The sequence below is a fragment of the Schistocerca piceifrons genome, chromosome 2 (assembly GCF_021461385.2).
Source record: "Schistocerca piceifrons isolate TAMUIC-IGC-003096 chromosome 2, iqSchPice1.1, whole genome shotgun sequence".
In the NCBI taxonomy this organism is placed as follows: Eukaryota; Metazoa; Arthropoda; class Insecta; order Orthoptera; family Acrididae; genus Schistocerca; species Schistocerca piceifrons.
In genome coordinates this window covers 76,329,988-76,344,947 of record NC_060139.1, presented here as the reverse complement: position 1 = coordinate 76,344,947, position 14,960 = coordinate 76,329,988, and the positions used below count along the sequence as shown (strand labels likewise).

At 44.0% G+C, this 14,960-nt stretch overlaps 1 protein-coding gene across 6 annotated transcripts in view; it reads right to left on the bottom strand.

Moving 5' to 3' along the window:
* The window catches only part of LOC124776206 (leukocyte elastase inhibitor-like), a 208,841-nt gene that overhangs the window by 122,197 nt on the left and 71,684 nt on the right, over nt 1-14,960 (bottom strand). Inside the window, exon 8 of one of the 6 annotated variants that reach the window (XM_047251051.1) lies at nt 81-394. The exons of the other annotated variants lie outside the window; for them this stretch is intronic. Within the exon in view, the coding sequence (XP_047107007.1) occupies nt 240-394 (155 nt within the window). The 3' untranslated portion in view covers nt 81-239. Of the gene's footprint in view, nt 1-80; nt 395-14,960 lie in introns of those variants that run through there. 6 annotated transcript variants of the gene reach the window in all.

The window sequence follows — 14,960 nt, the reverse complement described above, 5'->3', positions numbered from 1 at the left end:
GGACAAGTGTTACAAGGAAAACGAGTGTACCTTGATTTTGAATTAAAGTAACTTTAATGTGGAAAAAAATAACACAAAAGTACTCGTAATTTATATTTATTTTGATGATAGGCCTGTCTTTCAAAACAAATTCATACAGTAGACAGCGAGCGTTTTATAAAACAGTTTTCTTCAAATGGGTGTGACAGGGTGCAAATATCCAACCGACTGCTCGCTTTACGCTAGGCAATGTGTTCACATCAGGATGTGGACGGGGGCTCCGAGTATCGTCCCGCGAACAGCACAGTTTTCGTCTGCTGGTCCAGTATGAGGAACAGGAATGGGTGATCCGCTTTGAAGATCATGGGTCGTGGCCCCCCAATTTGAAGGGAGGTCGGAGCGGCAACCAACACAGCTGCAAAAGAATGCATCGCGTGATGTTTCGTTCATTGCAGCATAATCTGCATGATAGCAGAACACTGACAAGGGGAAGGCCTCAGACACGGCCAACCGATTCGGCTCAAATTTGGCAGGTCGCTTGTGTGCAACTTAAAACGAAGGACTCTAAGATATTTTGGGTCAACATCCCCGCAATTTTGAGAAAATCGCACCTAAAGGTTATGACGAGCAACAGTGACTGGAAGAGCCATTGCAAAGTGACCTGGAGTAACATTTTAGTTGTTGACTATCCCAGAGGTTTGGGAAATTTATTTGCCTACCTTATTATTATCATTCCTTATTGATTTAATTACCTTATTAACCCTCCTATCCCTATCAATTGAGATATGAAAAAATACAAACGAAAAGAAGAACATCCTCTAGGTTTCTTCGAGATTCGAGCGCGGGTTCTCCGATTACCAGCCATTTACCTTGGCCGTTGCGCTAGCTTTTTTTTAATCTCACTTTGTTCGCTTTCGTTCGTTGCATCTGCTCGGAGCGGACGTCGTAAAACATCCGTTTAAGTTCGTTGTGGATCAAGTAACTCAGTTTTTTTTTCTTTTTTTTTTATTACAGAGGGCAGCTAACCCTCTGACCGAACACGCTGAGCTACCGTGCCGGCGATATCGGTGCTGTCGACGAGAAGCGGTTACCATGTGGGTACAGAACAGCAGTTGTAAAAGTTTCTTTCCTCGATTTCTCGAAAAGTATGCGTTTGCGGACCCACACCTGATGATGAAAAGTGCTCTATTTACAATTATCTATCGATCCCGTCAATTTTGAATCGATTGCTCGTCATAACCTTTAGGGGCGATTTTCTCAAAAACGCGAGGCTGTTGACCCAAAATATCTTAGATTCCTTCGTTTTAAGTTGTACACAAGCGACCTGCCAAATTTGAGCCGAATCGGTTGGCCGTGTCTGAGGCCTTCCCCTTGTGAGATTTAATGTGTTCTTAGCTGATATTTTTACGCTTTTGTTGTTTTAACTCTACGGCGTACATTTTCCTCACAATGCTGTAAATTTTATTTTTAGTTATAGATATTTTATTAAGACAGTAAACCGGGTACGCGAGGATGCCCCGCTCTGTATGAGATTACAGCCGCCGGGCATTGCGAAAGCACTGGCGTGTGAACATTTGACCAGGTTGGAGACATTTTATGCCTGGGCGGAGCTGGACAGGGAATGGAAAGATGAGGTAGTGGACAGAGAGAGAAGAGGGACGAATTGATTAACAGTGGAAGGGGTAGGAGGAGACGGACATGGAGAGAGGTAGAAGGAATTGGACAGAGACAAGGTGGAAGAAGAGATGGATGGATGGATGGAGGGAGGTATATGATGGGCAAAGAAGGGGTATCGAGGTGATGGAATAAGAGGGGGAGGAGGAGATGGACAGAGGGGGAAGGAGTAGATGGACAGAGGTCGAGGAGCAGATGGACAGATAGTGTTAGGAAGAGAAGGACAGAGAAAAGGGCAGGCAGAGATGGTCAGAGGTAGAGGGTGGAAGTGGTGGCCAGAGAGAGGGGTTGGAAGAGTGGGACACAGAGAGGGCGAAAGAGGAGATTGTCAGAGAGATTGGGGGGGGGGGGGGAGGGGAAGGATGAGATGGACTAACGCAAGACTGGAATAAATACATACACGGGCAACGGCAGGTACTCAGATACTTATTTACTATCATTTCTTTTATTGTATATAAAGGGTGTTAAAAAAGGTACGGCCAAACTTTCAGGAAACATTCCTCACACACAAAGAAAGAAGATATGTTATGTGGACATGTGTCCGGAAACGCTTACTTTCCATGTTAGAGCTCATTTTATAACTTCTCTTCAAATCACATTAATAATGGAATGGAAACACACAGCAACAGAACGTACCAGCGTGGCTTCAAACACTTTGTTACAGGAAATGTTCAAAATGTCCTCCGTTAGCGAGGATACATGCATTCACCCTCCGTCGCATGGAATCCCTGATGCGCTGATGCAGCACTGGAGAATGGCGTATTGTATCACAGCCGTCCACAATACGAGCACGAACAGTCTCTACATTTGGTACCGGGGTTGCGTAGACAAGAGCTTTCAAATGCCCCCATAAATGAAAGTCAAGAGGGTTGAGGTCAGGAGAGCGTGGAGAACATGGAATTGGTCCGCCTCTACCAATCCATCGGTCACCGAATCTGTTGTTGAGAAGCGTACGAACACTTCGACTGAAATGTGCAGGAGCTCCATCGTGCATGAACCACATGTTGTGTCGTACTTGTAAAGGCACATGTTCTAGCAGCACAGGTAGAGTATCCCGTATGAAATCATGATAACGTGCTCCATTGAGCGTAGGTGGAAGAACATGGGGCCCAATCAAGACATCACCAACAATGCCTGCCCAAACGTTCACAGAAAATCTATGTTGACGTGATTGCACAATTGCGTGCAGATTCTCGTCCGCCCACACATGTTGATTGTGAAAATTTACAATTTCATCACGTTGGAATGAAGCCTCATCCGTAAAGAGAACATTTGCACTGAAATGAGGATTTACATATTGTTAGATGAACCATTCGCAGAAGTGTACCCGTGGAGGCCAATCAGCTGCTGATAGTGCCTGCACACGCTGTACATGGTACGGAAACAACTGGTTCTCCCGTAGCACTCTCCATACAGTGACGTGGTCAACGTTACCTTGAACAGCAGCAACTTCTCTGACGCTGACATTAGGGTTATCGTCAACTGCACGAAGAATTGCCTCGTCCATTGCAGGTGTCCTCGTCGTTCTAGGTCTTCCCCAGTCGCAAGTCATAGGCTGGAATGTTCCGTGCTCCCTAAGACGCCGATCAATTGCTTCGAACGTTTTCCTGTCGGGACACCCTCGTTCTGGAAATCTGTCTCGATACAAACGTACCGCGCCACGGCTATTGCCCCGTGCTAATCCATGCATCAAATGGGCATCTGCCAACTCCGCTTTTGTAAATATTGCACTGACTGGAAAACCACGTTCGTGATGAACACTAAACTGTTGATGCTACGTACTGATGTGCTTGATGCTAATGCTGTAGAGCAATGAGCCGCATGTCAACACAAGCACCGAAGTCAACATTACCTTCCTTCAATTGGGCCAACTGGCGGTGAATAGAAGAAGTACAGTACATACTGACGAAACTAAAATGAGCTCTAACAAGGATATTAAGCGTTTCCGGACACATGTCTACATAACATCTTTTCTTTATTTGTGTGTGAGGAATGTTTCCTGAAAGTTTGGTCGTACCTTTTTGTAACACCCTGTGTACTAAGATGGTATCTGTTCTTTCGGACATGTCCGATAACAGATACCATCTTAGTATATATACAGTTAAGGCTCACCGGCCACTTGACCATCTTCTTCTTCTGTACGGACGCACAACAAGTGCCCGAACTCTTACGGGAATCGTCAACGCGCCGCGAGAAATCAGTATAATGGGCGGGGGCACTACGAATGTAGTGCGGGACAATACGTTGAGAATGTGGGTGTCACGGGAGGCGTGCCAGAGATAAATCCCTGTAGTCGCACTATCCTTTGTGTCCTCGGTGGCTCCGATGGATAGGGCGTTTGCCATGTAAGCAGGAGATCCCGGGTTCGAGTCCCGGTCGGGGCACACATTTTCATCTGTCCCCGTTGACGTATGTCAATGCCTGTAAGCAGCTAAGAGTTGTCATTTCATTGTAATTTCTTTTATTAGTAGACAGTTTGTGTCTGGTCGTTTATTATCTATTAGTTCCCCACAATGGCTTTCTGAATACGGTAGTTAGACAGACACAACATAATAATTATTAAAATAAAATGACTCGCGACTGAGGACGACAGGACAACAAAAGTTGAAGATGACTCGATCAATAATGTAAATTTTACTCTATCAATAATGCGTATTTACGGATAATGGATTTGGAAAATTATCTGAAATACCGCTAAATTGTATCAAAATCTTGTATCGATGAATATGAGGTTAGTCGCACACGACAGATAGTATGTTGTAACTCGGTACAACCACAGAAATACAACTGGCGATGAAGCTGACGGATTTGACGTACACTACAAAAACAGATTTTACTTTCTTGATATGTTCTGTCTCTAAGCTGGTCGTAGGTTGTGTTCCAAAAAATGAACAGCATAGAGACAGAAGTGATGACACTTTCTGCAGGACCTGGCCATCAGTTTGTAGGTCAATGTTCAAGCACGTACAGTGCAAGCTGTTACTGATTTGTTTGACTGATGGGGCTGCGAAGTGCTATACCACCTACTGCACCCCCTGACTCAAGCCCTCGTGAGTTCTACTCGACTTCTAAACTGAAGGAAACACTTCACGGCATTCGCTTCAGAACTACTACAAATTCGTCGGGAAATAGACCGCGCCTCTCGAACTGTCAACACAACTGGCACTGCTAAGAGTATCCTTCGACTTCCACATAGCTGGCAACGGGTTATACACAATGCTGGTGACTACTTTTAAGGTCAGTAAAACTTTGAAACACCTATCTATTTTGTACTAGCAGCAAATAAATAAATAGTTTCCACTATTAAAGTTCCAACCCCAGTATAATACTATACGACATAAGCGGACATCCAGTGGTATATGTGGCTACTGGCCGCTAGGTGTGCTGTGAATAGTGTTGAGGAGTAAAGAAGCAATTAATTAAAACGTCGCTTATGGGTGCTTATTACGTCATATCTCCTGAAGTACATATCGTACAATGATATATTCTCTAGGTACATCCAGTGGTACTGTCTGCGAAACGTGTTGCGAGTAGAGGTAGTACTAAAGAGGTAATAGATTACAACGTCATGCATGATGCGGCAGTTTTTCACTCATCTCAATATTTGATGTCATGTCTCCTGAAATACGAGTCGTACAATAATATAATTTTGCTGATACATTCAATATTGTATGCGAATACTGTCTGTAACATGTGATGCGAATAGAGTTAGTAATAAAGAAGTAATAAATCAAAACGTTATGTATGAGGCTGCAGTTTTTCTCGCGTCCCATAACTTGACGTCATATCTCCTGAGCTATTTGTCGTACAATGATATAATTTTGCTGATACATTCAGTGGTACAGGTGAATACTCTCTACAAACTGTGTCGCGAATACATTTAGTACTGAGCAAGTAATAAATTGCAGTAGGATCTTGGAGCACATACTGTACTCGAACATTATGAATCACCTTGAAGAAAATGACTTATTGAGACATAACCAACACGGATTCAGAAAATATCGTTCTTGTCCAACACAGCCAGCTCTTTATTCCCTTGAAGTAATGAGTGCTGTCGACAAGGGATCTCAGATCAGTTCCACATTCCTAGATTTCCAGAAGGCTTTTGATACCGTTCCTCACAAGCGACTATTAATCAAATTGCGTGCATATAGACTATCGTCTCAGTTGTGTGACTGGATTCGTGGTTTCCTCTCAGAGAGGTCATAGTTTGTAGTGATAGACGATAAATCATCGAGTAGAACAGAAATGATATCTGGCGTTCCGCAAGGAAGTGTCATAGGCCCACTGCTGTTCATGATGTACATAAATGATCTAGGTGATCTTCTGAGCAGCCCCTTTAGATTGTTTGCAGATGACGCTGTAATTTGCCGTCTAGTAAAATCATCAGACGATCAATTCCAATTACAAAATGATCTCGAGAAAGATTCTGTATGGTGCGCAAAGTGGCAATTGGCAGTAAACAAGGAAAAGTGCTAGGTCATCCACATGGGTACTAAAAGAAATCCGATAAATTTTGGGTATACGATAAATCGCACAAATCTAGGGGCTGTCAATTCGACTAAATATCTAGGAATTACAATTAAGAACAGCTTAAATTGGAAAGACCGCATACATAATATTGTGAGGAAGGTGAAACAAAGACTGTGCTTTGTTGGCAGAACATTTAGAAGATGCGACAAACCCACTAAAGAGGCAGCCTAAATTACACTTGTCCGTCCTCTGCTGGAATATTGCTGCATGGTGTGGGATCCTTACCAGGTAGGATTGACGGAGGACATGCAAAAAGTGCAAAAAAGGGCAGCTCGTTTCGTGTTATCGCGCAATAGGGGTGAGAGTGTCACTGATATGATACGCGAGTTGGGGTGGCAGTAACTGAAACAACGGCGATTTTCTTTGCGGCGAGATCTGTTTACGAAATTACAATCACCAACTTTCTCTTCTGAATACGAAAATATTTTGTTGACACCCACCTACGCAGGGAGAAATGATCACCATAATGAAATAAGAGAATGATAATGGTTCTATGAACTCTCTGCCAGGCACTTAAGTGTGATTTGCAGAGTAGCCATGTAGATGTAGATTTAGAAATTAAAGCGTCATGCTTCACGCGGCAGTTTTAATGCGTGAAGAGCGAAAATGTAGTAAGCGATAAACTTTTTTCCGTTCATTATTTTATGGGGTTGTCAGCGAGAGAAAGTTTCGTAAAGGTTCGAAATTATGTGTATAGTTTGTTGCAAGTCTGCAAGTGCTCTGATTATGAAATACTAGGTGAATAAATTACGGGTATTCGTGTGTCGTGACCTACACTGCCTTTTCACCCCTACCGACTTGAAAGGTATGTCGTTTTTACCCCCACAGTGATTCTTTCTAGTGGCCGAGTGATTCTAGGCGCTACGCTCTGGAACCGCGCAACCGCTACGGTCGCAGATTCGAATCCTGCCTCGGGCATGGATGTGTGTGATGTCCTTAGGTTAGTTAGGTTTAAGTAGTTCTAAGTTCTCGGGGACTGATGACCTCAGAAGTTAAGTCCGATAGTGCTCAGCCATTTGAACCATTTTTTGATTCTTTCCAGTGTGACAGGTGTACAAAGTTTGGGTGGAATCAGTACAATGGCTTAGGAGGAATGAGTAACATACATACATGTATAAATACATATGCACGTATATTTTTATAATATGCATAAATAGTAAAAGTAATATGAAGTCAAGCACACAAACACACACATACAACATAATTGAAAAAATGTAAGCACGGACACACTTAACAATGTAAAAACAAATATCAATTCACACCCACACCCACACACACACACACACACACACACACAAGAGCGCTCGCGCGCACGAAAGAAAGAGAGACCACAATCACACATTCAACAGTTGGCAACAACATTCAACAGTTGGCAACAACATTCAACAGTTGGCAACAACATCGCAAGCATAAAATGAGAAAAAACGAGTGTTCATTTGTTAGCGATGGGCAGATCGAATTTCGTATGGAAATAAACAGACGAACAACTATAAAGCCGGAAGAAGGACACACGTTCAGCAGTATCTGTGAAATTTGTAAGTAAATATTTAAGCTGTTATTACGGCAGGAAAATCAGGAAGTTCCCGAATTGCGTACAGTCTCAAAGTACAAAGTCCAATATATGAAATGAAATAGAGTAAATACAAATACCTATGTACTCTGGCCAGCGAAGATGCATTTCTTATAACAAAGGTGAAACGCATATGGCACGAAACATTTGTTTCATTCAATCATAATTAGGCAGACCCAAAATGGTAATTATAACGAATTATAAACACTAAATTATTTGAACTCAAACTGTAATTGACGTGATGTCAATGTACATCATGTCCTATAGACCCCATAGTGGACGGGAATTTACAGTACTGACGAAAACTTCGAGGCATTAACAGTGAGAACTAGCCATCATACTCTACACGCTATACTTTATGTTAACCGTTAACTATACTGCGAATAGAGGCAATCATCAACTGTATTATGAAATGACAACAATCAAAATGGCGGCGAGTCGTGCTCTGTTAGCCAAATGACATGCCGACAGCTCGCGATACGCGGGAAATGTAGGTTCGAGTCCCGGTTCAGCCCACATTTTCATTGCCGTCATTTCATTATACAGCTGATGGTTGTCCCCATTCGCAACTGCGAATGTATTTCATGTATTTCATAAAGGCTGTCGACGCCCCACTGCTTGTTCTTTCGGACATGTGCATCGTAACTCTGAGCAATACAGGCACTGTAACATCTCACTGGCACTGCTGTATTTCGTTTGTGGCTCTCATCACCTAAAATAAAAATAATACGTGCTGAAAAGTAATGCCTTAGAATTTTTATGTGGAAACTTTTCATGCTTATCAAATAAAACAAACATTTTTTTACAATCTACACTACTGGCCATTAAAATTGCTACACCAAGGAGAAATGCAGATGATAAACCGCTATTCATTGGACAAATATATTATACTAGAACTGACGTGTGATTACATTTTTCAAGAAATTTAGATGCATAGATCCTGAGAAATCAGTACCCAGAACAACCACCTCTGGCCGTAATAACGGCCTTGATACTCCTGGGCATTGAGTCAAACAGAGCTTGGATGGCGCGTACGGGTACCGCTGCCCACGTAGCTTCAACACGGTACCAGAGTTCATCGAGAGTAGTGGCTGGCGTATTGTGACGAGTGAGTTTCTCGGCCACGATTGACCAGCCGTTTTCAATTGGTGAGACATCTGAAGAATGCGCTGGCCAGGGCAGCAGTCGAACATTTTCTCTATCCAGAAAGTTCTGTACAGGACCTGCAACATGCGGTCGTGCATTATCCTGATGAAATGTAGGGTTTCGCAGGGATCGAATGAAGGGTAGAGCCACTGGTCGTAACAAATCTAAAATGTAACGTCCACTGTTCAAAGTGCCGTCAATGCGAACAAGAGGTTACCGAGACGTGTAACCAATGGCACCCCATACCATCAAACCGGGTGATACGCCAGTATAGCGATGACGAATGCACGCTTCCAATGTGCGTTCACCGCGATGTCGCCAAACACGGATGCGACCATCATGATGCTGGAAACAACCTGGATTCTTCAGAAAAAATGACGTTTTGCCATTCGTGCACCCAGGTTCGTCGTTGAGTACACCATCGCAGGCGCTCCTGTCTGTGATGCAGCGTCAAGGGTAACCGCAGCCATGGTCTCCGAGTTGATAGTCCATGCTGTTGCAAACGACGTCGAACTGTTCGTGCAGATGGTTGTGGTCTTGCAAACGTCCCCATCTGTTGACTCACGGATCGAGAGGTGGCTGCACGATCCGTTACAACCATTGGGATAATGTGCCTGTCATCTCGACGAGGCCGTTGGGATCCAGCACGGCGTTCCGTATTACCCTCCTGAACCCACCGATTCCATATTCTGCTAACAGTCATTGGATCTCGACCAACGCGAGCAGCAATGTCGCGATACGATAAACCGCAATCGCGACAGGCTACAGTCCGCCCATTATCAAAGTAGGAAACGTAATGGAAAACATTTCTCCTCCTTACACGAGGCATCACAACAACGTTTCACCAGGCAACGCCGGTCAACTGCTGTTTGTGTATGAGAAATCGGTTGGAAACTTTCCTAATGTCAGCACGTTGTAGGTGTCGCGAACCTTGTGTGAATGCTCTGAAAAGCTAATCATTTGCATATCACAGCATCTTCTTGCTGCCCGTTAAATTTCGCGTCTGTAGCACGTCCTCTTCGTGGTGTAGCAATTTTAATGTCCAGTAGTGTACATCTTTATTCCTCAGGTCTACGTTTTATTTCTTAACATTAGTCGCCCTGTCGACGAAGACTTTTTCCCAACGAGAGACGAGTTGGTTGATACTGACGCCATAGAATGTGACTTGATCGACCGAGCACAACCTGACCTCAGTTTGCACCGCTTCATCACTATCAAAGTGAAGTCCTCGAAGAAACAGATGACAATCGGGTGGAGCCAAAACGGGACTTTATGGAAGATGATCTATGGCAGTGAAGCCAAGGCGTCGGACTGTTGCAGACGTAACAGCGGTCTTATGTGGTCTGGCATTGTCATGCTGAATGAGAGGGTGCTGCATGTGTGGACGAACCTCGATAACAGCACGCTGCATCTCACACACAGACAGAATTAACGTTAGACACCAACCCAGTCACGTTCCACACCGCCATGTAACATGACACAATTCGGAGGCTTCTAGCAGCAGAGGGCTGCATATTTGTAGACAGGAAGAATAAACATGTAGAGTGGTAATAAAGTTTGTTTTACTTAAAAATCATTAAGAGCTTTCGCTTTAAAAAATTCAGAGGCATTACTTTTCAGCACATCCTCATATATTTAGCAGGAAACAAATAAAACTACTGCTTTTTCAGTTGACTCCACTGATCCTCTTCACCTGTCGCTGATTTCATATTTACATGACTACACCTATAATAAAGGAAACAAAAGAAAAATTTGGAGTAGGTATTAAAATCCATCGAGAAGAAATAAAAAATTTGAGGTTCGCCGATGACACTGTAATTCTGCCAGAGACAGCAAAGGACTTGGAAGAGCAGTTAAACGGAATGGATAGTGTCTTGAAAGGAGGATATAAGATGAACATCAACAAAAGCAAAACGAGGATAATGGAATGTAGTCGATTTAAGTCGGGTGATAGTGAGGGAATTAGATTAGGAAATGACACACTTAAAGTAGTAAAGGAGTTCTGCTATTTGGGGAGCAAAATAACTGATGATGGTAGAAGCAGAGAGGATATGAAATGTAGACTGGCAATGGCAAGGAAAGCCTTTCTGAAGAAGAGAAATTTGTTAACATCGAGTATAGATTTAAGTGTCAGGAAGTCGTTTCTGAAAGTATTTGTATGGAGTGTAGGCATGTATGGAAGTTAAACATGGACGATAAATAGTTTGGACAAGAAGAGAATAGAACCTTTCGAAATGTGGTGCTACAGAAGAATGCTGAAGATTAGATGGGTAGATCACATAACTAATGAGGAGGTATTGAATAGAATTGGAGCGAAGAGGAGTTTGTGGCACAACTTGACAAGAAGAAGGGACTGGTTGGTAGCACATGTTCTGAGGCATGAAGGGATCACAAATTTAGCATTGGCGGGCAGCGTGGAGGGTAAAAATCGTAGAGGGAGACCAAGAGATGAATACACTAAGCAGATTCAGAAGGATGTAGGTTCCAGAAGTACTGGGAGATAAAGAAGCTTGCACAGGGTATAGTAGCATGGAGAGCTGCATCAAACCAGAACCAGGACTGAGGACCACAACAACAGCAAACCTATAATTGCCAAATAATTGCATAGTGTGAGAAGAGAGAACTGTGTACAATGGAGGTTGTTGATTGCCATGCGATAACAGATGTTTGCTTCATTGGATAATCTACGGAAAGAGTGAATCTCCACTTGACACTACTCCCTACTGTAAACACTGGGACGTGTTCTGCAAAGGGAGCAATCTGTTTTGGTGGGAAACAGAAACTGTAATTTCTGTATGTCTAATCAATCGTGAGAAGACACAATATGTGGTCGTAAGACTGCGGAAATACACACTGAGAAGGAATTACCCGAAGGGGACTGAAATCTTTAGATGTGACACACATGTACAGACAAACAAAAGTGAGCCGTGCTGCGGCTCGCGTTGGTGCCATGTGTAGGTTTCTGCCAGACCGTATCGTTTAGTCGGCGTGGTTGCGTTGTTTGTCATCTTCTCGTGTTCACTGGCGCCACTCGGTTTTCCTAAGCGTTGCCTGTCCGCTAGTGGCAGCAGCGGTGCTCATCGATATGTAGTTCTGCTGCCCTATCTTTGAGGCGACCGCGTGCTGAATCCGTGTGGTGTGAGTGGAGAGTTCGGTTGCGGACGCAGGAGCAGCGAGGTCCGTACAGAGCGACAACACGCCGGAACCGCTGGCGGCGTGTATGGACTGCCGGATCGAAGGGCAGTGGTCACGAAGGTGTACGACCTCGTCGAAACCGGATCCTGCATGTTTAAGTTGAGTGCATTGCAATTCGTGCCGCTGCTTAGTGTCGTTGAAGCGAAAGCAGCGAGTGGAGTACCTGGGGAAGGTGGATCTGATTAGCCTTCCTGAGCTGCTAATTACTATTTACTATTTTCAGCTTCTTACATTGTTGAGCTCAACCAGCGGTATTTTTCTGTCTTGTGGTCGCTAACACCCCAGTTACCTGCCCTGGGGGGTAGTGTATACAACGGCAGTGTACATTTCCTCGCCTTGCCGCCGTAGTCCAGTGAGGCGTGTAAGTTTGACAGCTTCTTGATTGTAGGTTGTTGCGACCTGATTGCCTTGTTTTCAAAAATTATTTATTAAAAATAAATGAGTGAAATTGCAAAACAAACCAATAGTAATTTATTTGGGCCCCATCCACAACCGTAACCCAATCCTGCCTTCTTTAACTACCAGGTTTCAAAAAGATTACAGTTTCAGAAAAATTGGATGATTTATTCAAGAGAAAGTCAATAACGTGCTGGTCCACCTCTGGCCTTACGTAAGCAGTTATTCGGCTTGGCAGTGATTGATAGAGGTGTTGGATGTCCTCCTGAGGGACGTCGTGCCGAATCCTGACCAACTGGTCAAAAAAACAAACCGAATGGAACACCCATCCCATAATGCTCGAAACGTTCTCAGCTGCGGAGAGATCTGGATACTTTGCTGGCCAAGCTGGGATTTGTCAAGGACGAAGACAGGTAATATAAACTCTCACTGGGTGCAGACGGGCACAATCTTGCTGGAATGTCTGCTGAGGATGGCTTGCTATGAAGGGCACCAAGACGGGACGTAGAATATCGTTGGTTGGTTGGTTGGTTTCGGGAAGGAGACCAGACAGCGAGGTCATCGGTCTCATCGGATTAGGGAAGGACGGGGAAGGAAGTCGGCCGTGCCCTTCGAAAGGAACCATCCCGGCACTTCCCTGGAGCGATTTAAGGAAATCACGGAAAACCTTAATCAGGATGGCCGGACGCGGGATTGAACCGTCGTCCTCCCGAATGCGAGTCCAGTGTCTAACCACTGCGCCACCTCGCTCGGTGTAGAATATCGTCGACGTACCGCTATGCTGTGATGGTGCATTGACAACGACCAAGGTGGTACTGCTATGAAAAGAAATGGCACCCCAGATAATCACTGCTGATTGTCGGGCAGTATGGCACCCCACCACTCTCTGGACCCTACGCTGTTCATCGGGCTCAATTCGATGACAACACTACTCCAATCCAAGTCGACGACGTGTCTGGAGACGCTCCGGAGAGCGATGGCATACCAGACTGATGGTCAACTCGCCATACTGCCAGACAACCAGGATCCCAGCCACAGGCTCAAGTCCCGTAAGCCATCATGGAGATTAGGGCAACAGCTGATAGAGGACAATTATGATAACGACGAAGCCTGGCGCCGGGAATGCGATACGTCTAACCCTGATCACCTTAACTTAGTCTCGGATCCAACCGTACGGCCCGAGGGCTTCGGTCTTCCCAGAAAATCTTGGACAACTTTAAATCGTATCCGAACAGGCTATGGTAGATGTAATTACTGGAAGCACAAATGGGGACAGACTGATTCACCCAACTGCGACTGTGGGGATCCACAAACTCTACATCATATCGCAATGGACTGCCCTACGAGGAGATTCCCTGGCACAATGCAGGAGCTGCACCTCCTGGAGGGAGATGCTTCTGGCTGGCTGAGGAACTTGGACATACAACCATGAGTCTGGTCTACTCTTTTCCTTCTGAAAAACCTATTACTAGATACTATTACTATAATTTCTATGTATTTTTGTGTATTTTGTGTTTTACTTCCTTTTTTAGATCTAATAATTGTTTGTTGCCTGTAACATATTGACCATTCATTGTTTTTACACGTTGTTTGTGTTATTACTTACTTACTGCTGTATTCTATTAGCCAAACGAAATATATATATACCAGGAGTGATGGTCTGCGGTGACGCTTCTTTTCACAGCAGGACGCCTTTGTTTGTCATCCGCGGCACCCTTACAGCAAATCGTTACGTCGACGATATTCCATTTCGTTGCCCTTCAAGGCAAGCCATCCTGGTCTTATGTTTCAGCGAGATAATTACCGCCCACACACGGTGATAGTTTCTATGCTTGGCGTTTTGCTTGACAGTACCATGGCTAGCAAGATCGCCGAGTCTCTTCCCTAGTTGAGAAAGTTAGGAGCATTACGAGCAGGGCCCTCCAACCATCTCAAGATTTAGACGACCTAAACCGTCGAATTGGCAGAGTTTGACACGATATCCATCAGAAGGACATCCAACAACTCTGTCAATGTAGACCAAGCTGAAAACTGCTTATTAAAGGCCAGAGATGGACCAACGTGCTTCTGACTTGCTCGATTTGTGAAGTTCTTTCTCTTGAATAAACCATCCAACTTTTCCAAAACTGTAAACATTTGTTTTTCTGTATATGTACATCACATCTACTGATTTATGTACCATTCGTATAATTGCTTCGTGGTACGTTGGTTTTTTCCTTTTCGTTTTTTTTCTTAGACTGTATTATTTACGGCTGACTTGTTGAGCATTTGTTGTAGAGAACATCGTCTTTGCTAAAAATCAATTGTGATGCTAATTACTGCTTTTGTATCATATCAAGCGTCATTTGTTGGCCATTTTGTGCACTTTTCTTTTAGTTTTAATAAAACCCAATGCCATTTCAAGCACGTGTGTCAATTTTTACCTCTGCCTACATTATTCCGTGAAGTGTTGAATTTTCGAATGTTA